At 43.7% G+C, this 14,757-nt stretch overlaps 1 protein-coding gene and 1 long non-coding RNA gene across 3 annotated transcripts in view; one reads left to right on the top strand and one right to left on the bottom strand.

Annotated features, from left to right (window-relative positions):
- Window positions 1–14,757, top strand: part of LOC115204593 (globoside alpha-1,3-N-acetylgalactosaminyltransferase 1-like) — a 42,163-nt gene that overhangs the window by 17,241 nt on the left and 10,165 nt on the right. For both annotated transcript variants that reach the window (XM_029770258.1, XM_029770257.1), the window contains exons 2-6: window positions 3,357–3,411; window positions 3,514–3,549; window positions 8,887–8,958; window positions 9,251–9,286; window positions 14,343–14,477. In XM_029770258.1, coding sequence (XP_029626118.1) covers window positions 3,357–3,411; window positions 3,514–3,549; window positions 8,887–8,958; window positions 9,251–9,286; window positions 14,343–14,477 — 334 coding nt within the window. The remainder of the gene's footprint in view (window positions 1–3,356; window positions 3,412–3,513; window positions 3,550–8,886; window positions 8,959–9,250; window positions 9,287–14,342; window positions 14,478–14,757) is intronic.
- LOC115204594 (uncharacterized) lies at window positions 5,177–7,345 on the bottom strand. The gene is made up of 3 exons (XR_003880401.1): window positions 6,775–7,345; window positions 6,239–6,296; window positions 5,177–6,128 (listed from the first exon to the last, which is right to left on the bottom strand). It is a non-coding gene; the product is annotated as an uncharacterized LOC115204594 (long non-coding RNA).

The raw sequence follows: 14,757 nt of genomic DNA on the forward strand, positions 1-14,757 counted from the left end.
CCTGTATTCCAAGCAGCTGATTGGTCAGCCCCATTGGAGCTCTGACCCCGCTCTCTTGTCAGGGGAAACAGCTGGCTCATCAATTACCGACGCCTTCTACAGCTTGAAAAGCCAGTTTTCCTTATTAGGAGGGAGCTTCTTTGTATGTGCTGTGTTGGTTGTTGGTCCTAAAGGTTGTAAAGTATTTTGTAGCCGCTCCTGCAGAGGTATGTGTATGCCGTAGGACTTAGTGTTTTTTGGTTTATTGAAATTGTTCACTAAATTTGGTGAGTTATTCTGTTTCATTTGTTCCCAGAGGGGGAAGGCACCTTGGGAGTGTTTAGGCAAAAGGCCTGCGGGCATACATAACCCGTAGTATTTACAGTCTATGCACACTAGGTAAGACCTGGGCGCACCATCCCCTGTAAACTGTAAATTCCCTGTAAACTGTAACTTTTCTCAGCCTCTGTCGTCCTTCTCCGCACCTCTTTCACTCCACGGGGAGTTGAGTTGGAGCAGGGTGTTGCGTTCCCTTCACCAAGAGGCGTATGTAACATCACCTAACAGTACGAGCTCTGAAGATAGATGGGGGGCAATCAATTCACATATGTTGTCCAGGGCACGGCTGGGGGCAGAAGGGGGTCTATAACAAGCGGCAATGGTGAGAGACTTGTTTCTGGAAAGGTGGATTTTTAAAAGTAGAAGCTCGAATTGTTTGGGCACAGACCTGGATAGTATGACAGAACTCTGCAGGATATCTCTGCAGTAGATTGCATCTCCGCCCCCTTTGACAGTTCTATCTTGTCGGAAAATGTTACAGTTAGGAGGGCAATTTCAGGATTTTTGGTGGCCTTCCTAAGCCAGGATTCAGACACGGCTAGGACATCCGGGTTGGCGGAGTGTGCTAAAGCAGTGAATAAAACAAACTTAGGGAGGAGGCTTCTAATGTTAACATGCATGAAACCAAGGCTTTTAGGGTTACAGAAGTCAACAAATGAGAGCGCCTGGGGAATGGGAGTAATGCTGGGGGCTGCAGGGCCTGGATTAACCTCTACATCACCAGAGGAGGAGTAGGATAAGGCTATAAGAACTGTCCGTCTAATGCATTCGGAACAGAGAGTGAAAGGAGCAGATTTCTGGGCGTGGAAGAATAGATGGTCGAATTGCTGCAAAGAAACCACTACTAAAGAACACCAATGAGAAGAAGAGACTTGCTTGGACCAAGAAACACAAGCAAAGGATATTCTGTCCTTTGGTCTGATGAGTCCAAATTTGGTATTTTGGTTCCAACCGCCGTCTCTTTGTGAGACGCAGAGTAGGTGAACGAATGATCTCTGCATGTGTGGTTCCCACCGTGAAGCATGGAGGAGGGGTGATGGTGTGGGGGTGCTTTGCTGGTGACACTGTCAGTGATTTATTTAGAATTTAAGGCACACTTAACTAGCATGGCTACTAGCATACACCATCCCACACCATGGCTGCAGCGATACACCATCCCATCTGGTTTGCGCTTAGTGGGATGTTCATTTGTTTTTCAACAGGACAATGACCCAACAAACCTCAAGGCTGTGTAAGGGCTATTTGACCAAGAAGGGGGGGGGGGTGATGGAGTGCTGCATCAGATGACCTGGCTTCTACAATCACCCGACCTCAACCCAATTGAGATGGTTTGGGATGAGTTGGACTGCAGAGTGAAGGAAAAGCAGACAACAAGTGCTCAGCATATGTGGGAACTCCTTCAAGACTGTTGGAAAAGCATTCCAGGTGAAGCTGGTTGAGAGAATGCCAAGAGTGTGCAAAGCTGTCATCAAGGCAAAGGGTGGCTACTTTGAAGAATCTAAAATATATTGTGATTTGTTTAACCCTTTTTTTGGTTACTACATGATTCCATATGTGTTTTGATGTCTTCACTATTATTGCACAATGTATAAAATACAAAAAAAAGAAACCCTTGAATGAGTAGGTGTGTCCAAACTTTTGACTGGTACTGTAAGTATTCAGACCCTTTGCTATGAGACTCAAAATTGAGCTCAGGTGCATCCTTTTTCCATTGATCATCCTTGAGATGTTTCTGCAACTTGATTGGTGTCAACCTGTGGTAAATTCAATTGATTGGACATGATTTGAATTGATTCGACATGATACACACCTGTCTATAAAAGGTTCCACAGTTGACAGTGCATGTCAGAGAAATAAACAAGTAATGTTGCGAAGGAATTGTCCGTAGAGCTCCGTGACAGGATCTGGGGAAGGGTACCAAAATATTTCTGCAGCATTGGAGGTCCCCAAGAACACAATGGCCTCCATCATTCTTAAATGGAAGAAGTTTGGAACCACCAAGACTCTTCCTAGAGCTGGCTGCCCGGCCAAACTGATCAATCGGGCAGAAGGTCCTTGGTCAGGGAGGTGACCAAGAACCCAATGGTCACTCTGACAGAGCTCCAGAGTGCCTGTCTGGAGATGGGAGAAACTTCCATAAGGACAACCATATCTGCTGCACTCCACCAATCAGGCCTTTATGGTAGAGTGGCAAGACTGAAGCCACTTCTCAGTAAAAGGCACGTGACAGCCCACATAGTTTGCCAAAAGGCACCTAAAACATTCTCTGGTCGGATGAAACCAAGATTGAACTCTTTGGCCTAAATGCCAAGTGTCACGTCTGGAGGAAACCAGGCAACGCTCATCATCTGGCCAATACCATCCCTATGGTGAAGCATGGTGGTGGCAACATCATGCTGTGGGGGGGGGGGGGGGGGTTCAGCGGCAGAGACTGGGAGACTATTCAGGATCGAGGGAAAGATGAACAGAAAAAAGTACAGAGATCCTTGATAACCTGCTCCAGAGCGCTCATGACCTCAGTCTGGGGCAAAGGTTCACCATCCAACAGGACTTCCTAAGCACACAGCCAGGACAACGCAGGTGTGGCTTCGGGATACGTCTCTGAATGTCCTTGAGTGGCCCAACGGGGCCCGGACTTGAACCTGATCAAACATCTCTGGAGAGACCTGAAAATAGCTGTGCAGCAATGCTCCCCATCTAACCTGGCAGAGCTTGAGAGGATCTACAGAGAAGAATGGGAGAAACTCCCCAAATACAGGTGTGCCAAGCTTGTATCGTCATGGGGCTCCCGAGTGGCGCAGTGGTCTAAGGCACTGCATCTCAGTGTTAGAGGAGTCATATGTGTTATTTTATAGTTGTTGTCTTCACTATTATTCTACAATGTAGGAAGTATTAAAAATAAAGAAACTCTTGAATGAGTAGGTGTGTCCAAACTTTGACTGGTACTGTAGTTACAGTACTTCTTATTTAGCAGAAATGACTTTTCCTTCATCTCATATTGTTGGTTGTTAATGACAGTTTTGTTTCTTCTTCTCCAGAACGTGAACACTTGCTACTTGCTTTAGTAATGGCTGGGGGAATGGTTCTCTGCTGGTAATGACATTTTAGAAGCTGTAGCCTACATTGGAACCTTTTTGAGTTTTTATTGTCATCACTATTGTTGTTGTTTTCATTTTTTTATTCTCCTCATCAAAGGCTTGCGCATCGTGAGAGGACATCTGTCTCTCTCAAGTAAGAAAACATGTATTACAATGCTGGGTGAAAGCTGTGCTGTAAGGTGTGGCTAATGCTGGGTGAAAGCTGTGCTGTAAGGTGTGGCTAATGCTGGGTGGAAGCTGTGCTGTAAGGTGTGGCTAATGCCGGGTGAAAGCTGTGCTGTAAGGTGTGGCTAATGCTGGGTGAATGCTGTGCTGTAAGGTGTGGCTAAAGTTCTACACATTTGTTGGATGCATATGCTGTTTGTTTTAATTGTGTTTCAGATTATTTTGTGCCCAATACAAATGAATGGTAAATAATGTGCTGTGTCATTTTGGAGTCACTTTTATGATAAATAAGTATAATTTGTTTCTAAACACTTAGACATTAATGTGGATGATACCAGCAAATGTATCCAGCAAATGTGTAGTCACAAGCTTGATGTAATCATTGCATGCTATGAATATGGGACCAAATACATAACTTTATACTGCTTAAATACACATAAGTGAATTTGTCCCAATATTCCTTTCTCCCCTAAAATGGGGGGACTATGTACAAAAAGTATTTAAAGGGGAACGGAAACACTATGATATAGAACGCCATCTAACTGTAACTGTAAATCGCCATATTGGCATTGTTGCGTCACTGGCAGGAGAGGACATTTTGGAACACCACAAAATGGCTGGATTTACAGAGTAGCTCAAAGTCTGAGAATGAGTTTATTACAGAGAATGAAATAATTGTTAGTTAGGGAGCCAATAAACCTACTGAAGCCGTTCATGTTTGAGCCGATCGTTGCCCCTGATTAAAGAGTTCGTTCTCGTAGCAGTCGCAACACAGATATGCCGCCTGAAACACCTCAGCTAGAGGGTTGGCGTAGGCAAACACAAACTGGTGTGAGTGGGGATACTGCCAAGTAATGGCTAGACTAGGAGTGTGTGTGTTGTAGAGAGATGGTGGCGATACAGTACAAAGTCCCAGTGGATGGTGGCTGTAAAACATGGTGTTCCTATATATATATATATATATATATGTGTGTGTGTGTGTGTGTATATATGTATGTATGTATGTATGTATGTATATGTATGTATGTGTGTGTCCTATAAAGATGTTTATCGTCAGCGCTGTTTGGCACTTTGGTAACACATTTACCTTAAGACGACCAGAGTTGGAATCGCAGACAGCATCGTGATTAATGAAATCTCATTCTAACCAATAATGGGGCGTGCTCCTTATAAATACATTGTGATTTAGTTTCGGTATCAGAATAATTTTTCTTATGATTTTGTTGGCAAAGCATACAGGCAGGCAGTTTATCGCTAGTTCACCCTTTCGGCACAACGGAGAATTGGACGAGGTGTACGGCGTCTCATCCCTGCAGTTTCTTCCATAAAGCGCGCATAGCCAGAAGCAAAGGCACAGAATAAAAGTAATTTAGTATATCTAGCCTAGCCTAAGACATAGACCTAATGCCTGGGTCGTTTGTAAAAAATAGTGTTAGTTAGCTTGTCCACTATTACAACAAGTTCAAGTGTAACCAGGTAAACTTGCTTTGAAGTGAACTACTTTCAGTGCGCACTAATCCCCTGTCGCTAGAGCAGGGACTTCAACTAGCTTTTGCTGCCATCTATTGGAAAGGAATGGTACACACACGGGCAACTAGTTGGCAGAGTCAAAGTAGATTTTAACATTATGCCATTTAGCAGACACCTTTATCCAAAGCGAACTGGGTACATGGTAGTGGAAACAGATAATAGAAACAGGATTACAATTTTGATATCATGGATGGTCAGTCCTTGCATCTATAGCTATGTCTATGAATTTGAGTGGTTACATTTCTCTAGTCCCATCCCTCAGCTTTTTACCGAAAGAGGAGCAGGGAGACACTTTATTGTTTCTACTGCTGATTGCCACTTTAAGAAGTTAAGATGCAGATTAAATACACACCAAGATATGTTACAGATACTATAAACATTTCCGTCATTCAGAAAGTTAGTGAATACACAGTAACCAGCACAGCAAACAATCAATCAAATGTATTTTACAAAAGCCCTTTTTACATCAAAATAATAACCACAGTGGCTATAGAGGGTGCAACAGTTCAACACCTCAGGAGAAAATGTCAGTTGGCTTTTCATAGCTGAGCATTAATAGGGTTGAGAGAGAGTCGGAACAGAAGAACCAATACAGGGTAGCACATCCATTGAAACAAGTAAAAAAAAAAAAAAAATCTGGAAAAACTATTTCACTCCAATTCCCTTTATGGGTGGGTGTATCTTTTTAATTCGCTGTTGAATGACCTGCTCCTTCTCCATTTTCGGAACACCAGCCCGCTCCCCCAAAGTGATTAATAGTATATCTTGACTCGCACTGTGGTGATTGTGATTCTGAGCTCTCAGGTTCATACAGCGGGTTCTGATCTTCACTGATCTCACTCTCCATCAGCTCCATCTGTGGCGTATAGGGGCAGGACTCGGTTGTATACTGATGGTCGTGAGCGCAATCTAGCTGAGCTCTTTAGTGATGCTCTCAGTGGACCTCTTCTCCACCGCAGCACAGGAACAGTCTGGCACCTAGGGGTCAGTTTGGGATGCTGTACTAACTGTTCTTTCCTGTTGGTAGAAAACAAGGCATCGATTAGGCTATAGTTATATTAAACAATCACTGCATATACTTGAAATAAGCAATAGCCTTAGAAATAACATTTATTTGCATGTATCACCTGCCTCCTGCACAGTCTCCTCCAGGATGAAAACATTTTCCGGGATGGAGATGTCATCCTGAAAACAAACAAACGCTTTGTTAAGACAACTGAACCCAAATATATCAGTTGTCATTAACAAGCTACCTGTTGTATGCTTTGTCAACACACACACACACACACACACACACACACACACACACACAGCAAATACAGGGACATTTATTTTTCAGCAAACATTAGCTATGTGTTCAGTCTAGCTAAATGAGGTGGAGTTAACAAAACATTAAAACAACAAATCTGTAAACGAAATGTATTACAGTACTTGACTATCTGAGGTGGAAGCTAGCTACAGTAACTAATGTTACCTAATAACATGGGTACACGGATAAATTGTGTTTCAATTTTAGTTGCAGTTAGCAACGTTATTTGCTGTGGGGTGTTACACAAAACACTTCAGACGCAATTAGCTAGTTACCTTCAAATAGAGTTGCAACAAAGTTGTCCAGTGTCTAAGACTAGCCTAGTCAACAACAGTCATGATTGGTTAGCATTACCTCAGGCTCCATTGCATTGACTCGCATCGCCTCCTCCATTCAGTCACTTTTGCTTGACTCCAAAGTCAGCGATGTTGATGATGGTCGGTCAGTAACCCCTACACCATAACCCTCAATGTCAAATGGAGGCGCAAGCAGAGGGTTTCAATGTAGGCCAATGACTCCTTTCCATTCGGAAACTCCCGGTTGCCACATCGAAAGTGCCCTTCATCGTGAAGTCTCCCTCTGCGAGGTGATGTCTGCAGATCCTGCTGGCTCGAGCTGGCACGTCTTTGCTCTTCAGGACATGGAGCCACTTCTTCAAAAGTGGGTCCTTGGGCAGCCGATGGTAGTTTACCGAGGGATTTTTTTGGGAGCCAATTCATACAGCCTGGCTCTATACAGTTCATGTTTGAATTACTACTTGTTGTCCACACCTAACCTCACTCTCTTCGACTCACCCTCCGTGCGAAAACTCAATACCACAGACAATTTGCTGATTCCTACCAGTGACGTCATTACTATGGCAATTTAAAATGGCGCTGACCATAGCTCAAATAAACCTTGTTGACGATCAAAATACTAAATATAAAATGTTTTTTTTAATGTTAAATGGACATGTTTAGTAATAGTGGATTGAATACATCTCTGCTTAGATTTACTTCCTAAAATGTTTCCATTCCCCTTTTAACCTCATAGTCATTGTTTGATTTCAAATCCAAAGTCTTGAAGTATAGAGCCAAAGGAAGAAAACATGCTGCACTGTCCCAGTAATTACGGAGGGCACTGTAAACCCAGTAGATAATACCAGGGTTACTGACATTCAGTGCCTTCGGAAAGTATTCAGACCCCATTTACTTTTTCCACATTTCATTACAGCCTCATTCTAAAATTGATTAAACAAAAAATCCTCAGCTAGCTACACACAATACCTCATGATGACAAAGTGAAAACAGGTTTTAAGAAATTTTTGCAAATGTATTAACTAATAAAAGTCACATACCTTATTTACATAAGTATTCAGACCCTTTTCTGTGAGACACGAAATTGAGCTCATCCGATTTCCATTGATCATCTTTGATGTTTATACAACTTGATTGGTGTTCACCTGTTTGAAAATCTGTCCAATCAATTGAATTTACCAAAGGCACACACCTGTCTATATAAAGTCCCACAGTTGACAGTGCATGTCGGAGCAAAAACCAAGCCTTGAGGTCGAAGGAATTGTCCGTAGAGCTCCAAGACAGGATTGTGTCGAGGCACAGATCTGGGAAGGGTACCAAAAATAATTCTGCTGCACTGAAGGTGCCGAAGAACACAGTGGCCTCCATAATTCTTAATGGAAGATGTATGGAACCACCAAGACTTCCTAGAGCTGAAGAACCTGATAAACTCTGACAGAACTCTAGAGTTCCTCTGTGGAGATGGGAGAAACTTCCAGAAGTACAACCATCTCTGCAGCACTCCACCAATCAGGCCTTTATGGTAAAGTGGCCAGACGGAAGCCACTCCTCAGTAAAAGGCACATGACAGCCCGCTTGGAGTTTGCCAAAAGGCACCTAAAGACTCTCAGACCATGAGAAATGAGAAACAATTATCTGGTCTGATGAAACCAAGATTGAACTCTTTGGCCTGAATGCCAAGCGTCACATCTGGCGGAAACCTGGCACCATCCCTACGGTGAAGCATGGTGGTGGCAGCATCATGCTGTGGGAGATGTTTTTCAGCGCGATGGACTGGGAGACTAGTCAGGATTGAGGCAAACATGAACGGAGCAAAGTACAGAGCGATCCTTAATGGTAACTTGATCCAGAGTGCTCAGGACCTCAGACTGGGTTGAAGGTTCACCTTCCAACAGAACAATGACCCTAAGCACACAACCAAGACAAAGCAGGAGTGGCTTTGCGTTTCAATGTCCTTGAGTGGCCCAGCCAGAGCCCGAACTTGAACCCGATCAAACATCTCTGGAGAGATCTGATAGTAGCTGTGCAGCAACGCTCCTCATCCAACCTGACAGAGCTTGAGAGGATCTGCAGAGACGAATGGGAGAAATCCACAACCCTGGTGTTGCAAGCGCCATGCTCTACTAACTGAACCACTCTCTCTCTTCTTTCTCTGCTGTCTATCTGTCAGTGAGGGTCCCAGTGAGAATTATGAGGGGTTAACATGGCGCCAGGTGAATCACCAGGTTGTGCTGAATCACAGGTGAGTGAGTATGTGTGGGTACTGACTGTACACACCTGCTGAACCTGCACCATACTGCACTGTACTCTTTATACTATTAATACCATTTCATTACTTCATCAACCAACCATAGCCTGGTCCCAGATCTGTTTGTGCAATCGTGCCACTCCTTTTCATCCCAAACATGACAAGAAGTGGCATGATGGCACAAACAGACTGGTACGCCAAGCAAGTCTTAGCCTTCAACATTTTATTATTATCTCAGTGCCAGTCTGTTTCTGCAAAAAGTAAACCTGCTCCCCGTGTTTTTCAGATTACAGGGCAAGCAAGCCACGCTTATGGAACCAGTGTAAGTGGCAGCACATGCAGACGACAGCATTACAATAGAGCTGTATTCTATTGTTTGAATTTTGTATTATATTATAAACTGGGTGCTTCGAGCCCTGAATGCGCAAACTGACTATAACCAGAATAGAAAGAGGTGTGGGAGGCCCCGGTACATAACTGAGCAAGAGAACAAGTACATTAGGGTGTCTAATTTGAGAAACAGACGCCTCACAAGTCCTCAACTGGCAGCTTCATTAAATAGTACCCGCAAACACCAGTCTCAATGTCAACAGTGAAGAGGCGACTCCGGGATGCTGGCCTTGTAGGCAGGGGAATATGTAAAAAAATTAAAATAAATACACCACTTTCCAGGGGTGTAGTTACTTTATCACATGACAGTATATACAGTGCATTCAGAAAGTATTCAGCCCCCAACTTTTTTTTTAAACATTTTATGTTACAACCTTATTGATTAAATAGTTTTTATTCCTCATCAATCTACACAAATACCCCCAAATGACAAAGCAAGAAGAGGTTTTTAGAAATGTTTGCAAACCATAAAAAATAAACTGAAATACACTGCTCAAAAAAATAAAAAATAAATAAATAAAGGGAACACTTAAACAACACAATGTAACTCCAAGTCAATCACACTTCTGTGAAATCAAACTGTCCACTTAGGAAGCTACACTGATTGACAATAAATTCCACATGCTGTTGTGCAAATGGAATAGACAACAGGTGGAAATTATAGGCAATTAGCAAGACACCCCCAATAAAGGAGTGGTTCTGCAGGTGGTGACCACAGACCACTTCTCAGTTCCTATGCTTCCTGGCTGATGTTTTGGTCACTTTTGAATGCTGGCGGTGCTTTCACTCTAGTGGTAGCATGAGACGGAGTCTACAACCCACACAAGTGGCTCAGGTAGTGCAGCTCATCCAGGATGGCACATCAATGCGAGCTGTGGCAAGAAGGTTTGCTGTGTCTGTCAGCGTAGTGTCCAGAGCATGGAGGCGCTACCAGGAGACAGGCCAGTACATCAGGAGACGTGGAGGAGGCTGTAGGAGGGCAACAACCCAGCAGCAGGACCGCTACCTCCGCCTTTGTGCAAGGAGGAGCAGGAGGAGCACTGCCAGAGCCCTGCAAAATGACCTCCAGCAGGCCACAAATGTGCATGTGTCTGTTCAAACGGTCAGAAACAGACTCCATGAGGGTGGTATGAGGGCCCGACGTCCACAGGTGGGGGTTGTGCTTACAGCCCAACACCGTGCAGGACGTTTGGCATTTGCCAGAGAACACCAAGATTGGCAAATTCGCCACTGGCGCCCTGTGCTCTTCACAGATGAAAGCAGGTTCACACTGAGCACATGTGACAGACGTGACAGAGTCTGGAGACGCCGTGGAGAACGTTCTGCTGCCTGCAACATCCTCCAGCATGACCGGTTTGGTGGTGGGTCAGTCATGGTGTGGGGTGGCATTTCTTTGGGGGGCCGCACAGCCCTCCATGTGCTCGCCAGAGGTAGCCTGACTGCCATTAGGTACCGAGATGAGATCCTCAGACCCCTTGTGAGACCATATGCTGGTGCGGTTGGCCCTGGGTTCCTCCTAATGCAACACAATGCTAGACCTCATGTGGCTGGAGTGTGTCAGCAGTCCCTGCGAGAGGAAGGCATTGATGCTATGGACTGGCCCGCCCGTTCCCCAGACCTGAATCCAATTGAGCACATCTGGGACATCATGTCTCGCTCCATCCACCAACGCCACGTTGCACCACAGACTGTCCAGGAGTTGGCGGATGCTTTAGTCCAGGTTTGGGAGGAGATCCCTCAGGAGACCATCCGCCACCTCATCAGGAGCATGCCCAGGCGCTGTAGGGAGGTCATACAGGCACGTGGAGGCCACACACACTACTGAGCCTCATTTTGACTTGTTTTAAGGACATTACATCAAAATTGGGTCAGCCTGTAGTGTGGTTTTCCACTTTTAATTTTGAGTGTGACTCCAAATCCAGACCTCCATGGGTTGATAAATTGGATTTCCATTGATTATTTTTGCGTGATTTTTGTTGTCAGCACATTCAACTATGTAAAGAAAAAAGTATTTAATAAGATTATTTCATTCATTCAGATCTAGGATGTGTTATTTTAGTGTTCCCTTTATTTTTTTGAGCAGTGTATAAGATTTACATAAGCATTCAGACCCTTTACTCAGTACTTTATTGAAGCACCTTTGGCAGCGATTACAGCCTCGAGTCTTCTTGGGTATGACGCTACAAGCTTGGCACACCTGTTTTTGGGGAATTTCTCCCATTCTTCTCTGCATATCCTCTCAAGATCTGTCAGGTTGGATGGGGAGTGTCGCTGCACAGCTATTTTCAGGTCTCTCCAGAGATGTTCGATCGGGTTCAGGTCCTGGCTCTGGCTGGGCCACTCAAGGACATTCAGAGACTCATCCCGAAGCCACTCCTGTGCTGTCTTGGCTATGGGGGCGGCAGGTAGCCTAGTGGTTAGAGGGTTGGGCCAGTAACCGAAAGGTTGCTAGATCAAATCACAGAGCAGACAAGGTAAAAATCTGTCATTTTGCCCCTGAACAAGGCAATTAACCCACTGTTCCTAGGCTGTCATTGTAAATAAGAATTTGTTCCTAACTGACTTGCCTAGTTAAATAAAGGTAAAATAAAAAAACTGTGCTTAGGGTTGTTGTCCTGTTGAAAGGTGAGCCCCAGTCTGAGGTCCTGAGCGCTCTGGAGCAGGTTTTCATCAAGGATCTCTGTACTTTAGCATTCATCTTTCTCTTGATCCTGACTAGTCTCCCAGTCCCTGCTGCTGAAAAACATCCCCACAGCATGATGCTGCCACCACCATGCTTCACCGTAGGGATAGTATTGGCCAGGTGATGAGCGCTACCTGGTTTCCTCCAGATGTGACACTTGGCATTCAGGCAAAAGAGTTCCATCTTGGCTTCATCAGACCAGAGAATCTTGTTTCTCATGGTCAGAGTCCTTTAGGTGCCTTTTGTCGAACTCCAAGCGGGTTGTCATGTGCTTTTTACTGAGGAGTGGCTTCCGTCTGGCCACTCTACCATAAAGGCCTGATTGGTGGAGTGCTGCAGAGATGGTTGTCCTTCTGCAAGGTTCTCTCATCTCCACAGAGGAACTCTGGAGCTCTGTCAGAGTGACCATCGGGTTCTTGGTGACCTCCCTAACCAAGGCCCTTCTCCTCCGATTACTCAGTTTGGCTGGGCGGCCAGCTCTAGGAAGAGTCTTGGTGGTTCCAAACTTCTTCCATTTAAGAATGATGGAGGCCATTGTGTTCTTCGGAACCTTCAATGCTGCAGACATTTTTTGGTACCCTTCCCCAGATCTGTGCCTTTTTACACAATTCTTTGTTGGAGTTCTACGGACAATTCCTTCGACCTCATTTCTTGGTTTCTGCTCTGACATGCACTGTCAACTGTTGGACCGTATATAGACAGGTGTGCCTTTCCAAATCATATCCAATCAATTGAATTTACCACAGTCGGACTCCAATCAAGTTGTAGAAACATCTCAAGCATGATCAATGGAAACAGGATGCACCTGAGCTCAATTTTGAGTCTTATAGCCAAGGGTTTGAATACTTATGTAAATGACATATTTCTGTTTTATATTTTTTATATACATTTGCAAACATTTAAAAAAAGAATGTTTTTGCTTTGTTATTGTGTGTAGATTTTTAAGGAATAAATAATTTGTAGACTGCAAATTGACCGCAAGAAGCCCAAGCAGATATCATGTTTGACTGAAACACAATAATTTCAAACCTTGCTTACATTTGTATACAATCACGTGTCTCTCTATTATGCATGGGAATACCTGGGATCAGATTTCTTAAATTAAAATCACTTGGAGCTGATTTCCAGTTTTTATTTACGGTATTTTATGTCCAACAATGAAAGTAAAATAATATATTGATTTATTTATTTTTGTCAGAGAACCTGCTGGCCAATTTCGGCCCGTGGGCCACGAGTTGGGGAACCCTGTTCTAAGGTGCAGGGTTTAGTAACCGGGTGGTAGCCGGCTAGTGACTAAGTTCAGGGCAGGGTACTGGATGGATGCCGACTAGTGATGGCTGTTTAACAGTCTGATAGCCTTGCCATAGAAGCTGTTTTTCAGTTTCTCAGTCCCAGCTTTGATGCATCTGTACTGACCTCGCCTTCTGGATGATAGCGGGGTGAACAGGCTGTGGCTCGGGTGGCTGAGGTCCTTGATAATGCGACATCCGTACCTGGTCAAGAATGTGTTATTGTCTGAAGCTGGGAAACTGGTAATTTGTTTATGTCCATACAATCTAACTGAGCTGCTCAACCAGTCTCCACCTAAGCAACAAGCATGAGGTTTTCCTACCTCCAAAAGCTCCAAACAAACTTCAAATTTCCATTCAATAACCCAGTAACAGTAACAGTAACTCTTGAACTATTCAAGCATTCCATTTATCTATTCCTTTTCAACTATAACCATTTAAAATGTACATCAATTAACATAGGTTTGAATAACTACCATGTGAATACAGTGGTAGCTATTCAAAATGGTCCTGCTCCTTGGCCATTTAAGCTACAAGACCAACTTTAAAACTTCCAGGCTATCCTAACCTTTAAATACTATAAACAGTGTACATTTTCATAAATTATCATGCAATTTCATGGATTCAATGCTATTTCAGCTGCCATTTCAACTACAAACATTTTCAAAACGTTATAATTATAACTATTTAAATGTGCGTAAATTAGCATATAAACCCACCAACAATAATTGTCACTCTCAAACTGGGAAGCTAGACACCAAACCAACTTTCACATGTTCCTGCTATAATTTCTTATCAACCAACCAATCATTCAATTAATGTTTTTATTTACCTACTTTTTCAACTATAACCAGTCACAACCATTTCTACTGCAGTCGCAACCACTACTATAACTTACTGCAAAACCATAAATACTTTAAAACAAGCTAGTAAGCACTCACATTTTCTTCAGGAAATTTAATTTTCTTCTTCTTATTATTATTACTGTTGTTGTTATTATTATTACTACTATTCAGGAGGACTGACGTGCTGACTGTAACCCCATGGCTGGCTCCTATAGTCTGGGAGGGGACCTTTGATCCCCTGGTCATAGACGAGGCCTTCAGGTCCCACAACCTCACCATCGCTACCACTGTGTTTGCTGTAGGGAAGTAAGTTACAGATTCCATGTGTAGAAACCTGTTGCCAAGGCAATGGTTACATCACTTCCTATGTGGTGTATGTATCACCTACAAGAAATGTCAAGACTGCTGCCACTAACACAAGCATGCACCTATCCACATGCATTCACCTCATGTGTTAATATCTTTGGTTGATGTTATCTTCATCATAACCTCATTTTATGTTGCCTGTCTGCATTATTCAAACCGTTCGTAAGTGGGGTTGTTTGTCAACTGGCATCTTATTCCCTATGCAGTGCTCTACTTTTGA

The sequence above is a fragment of the Salmo trutta genome, chromosome 12 (assembly GCF_901001165.1).
Source record: "Salmo trutta chromosome 12, fSalTru1.1, whole genome shotgun sequence".
Classification (NCBI taxonomy): domain Eukaryota; kingdom Metazoa; phylum Chordata; class Actinopteri; order Salmoniformes; family Salmonidae; genus Salmo; species Salmo trutta.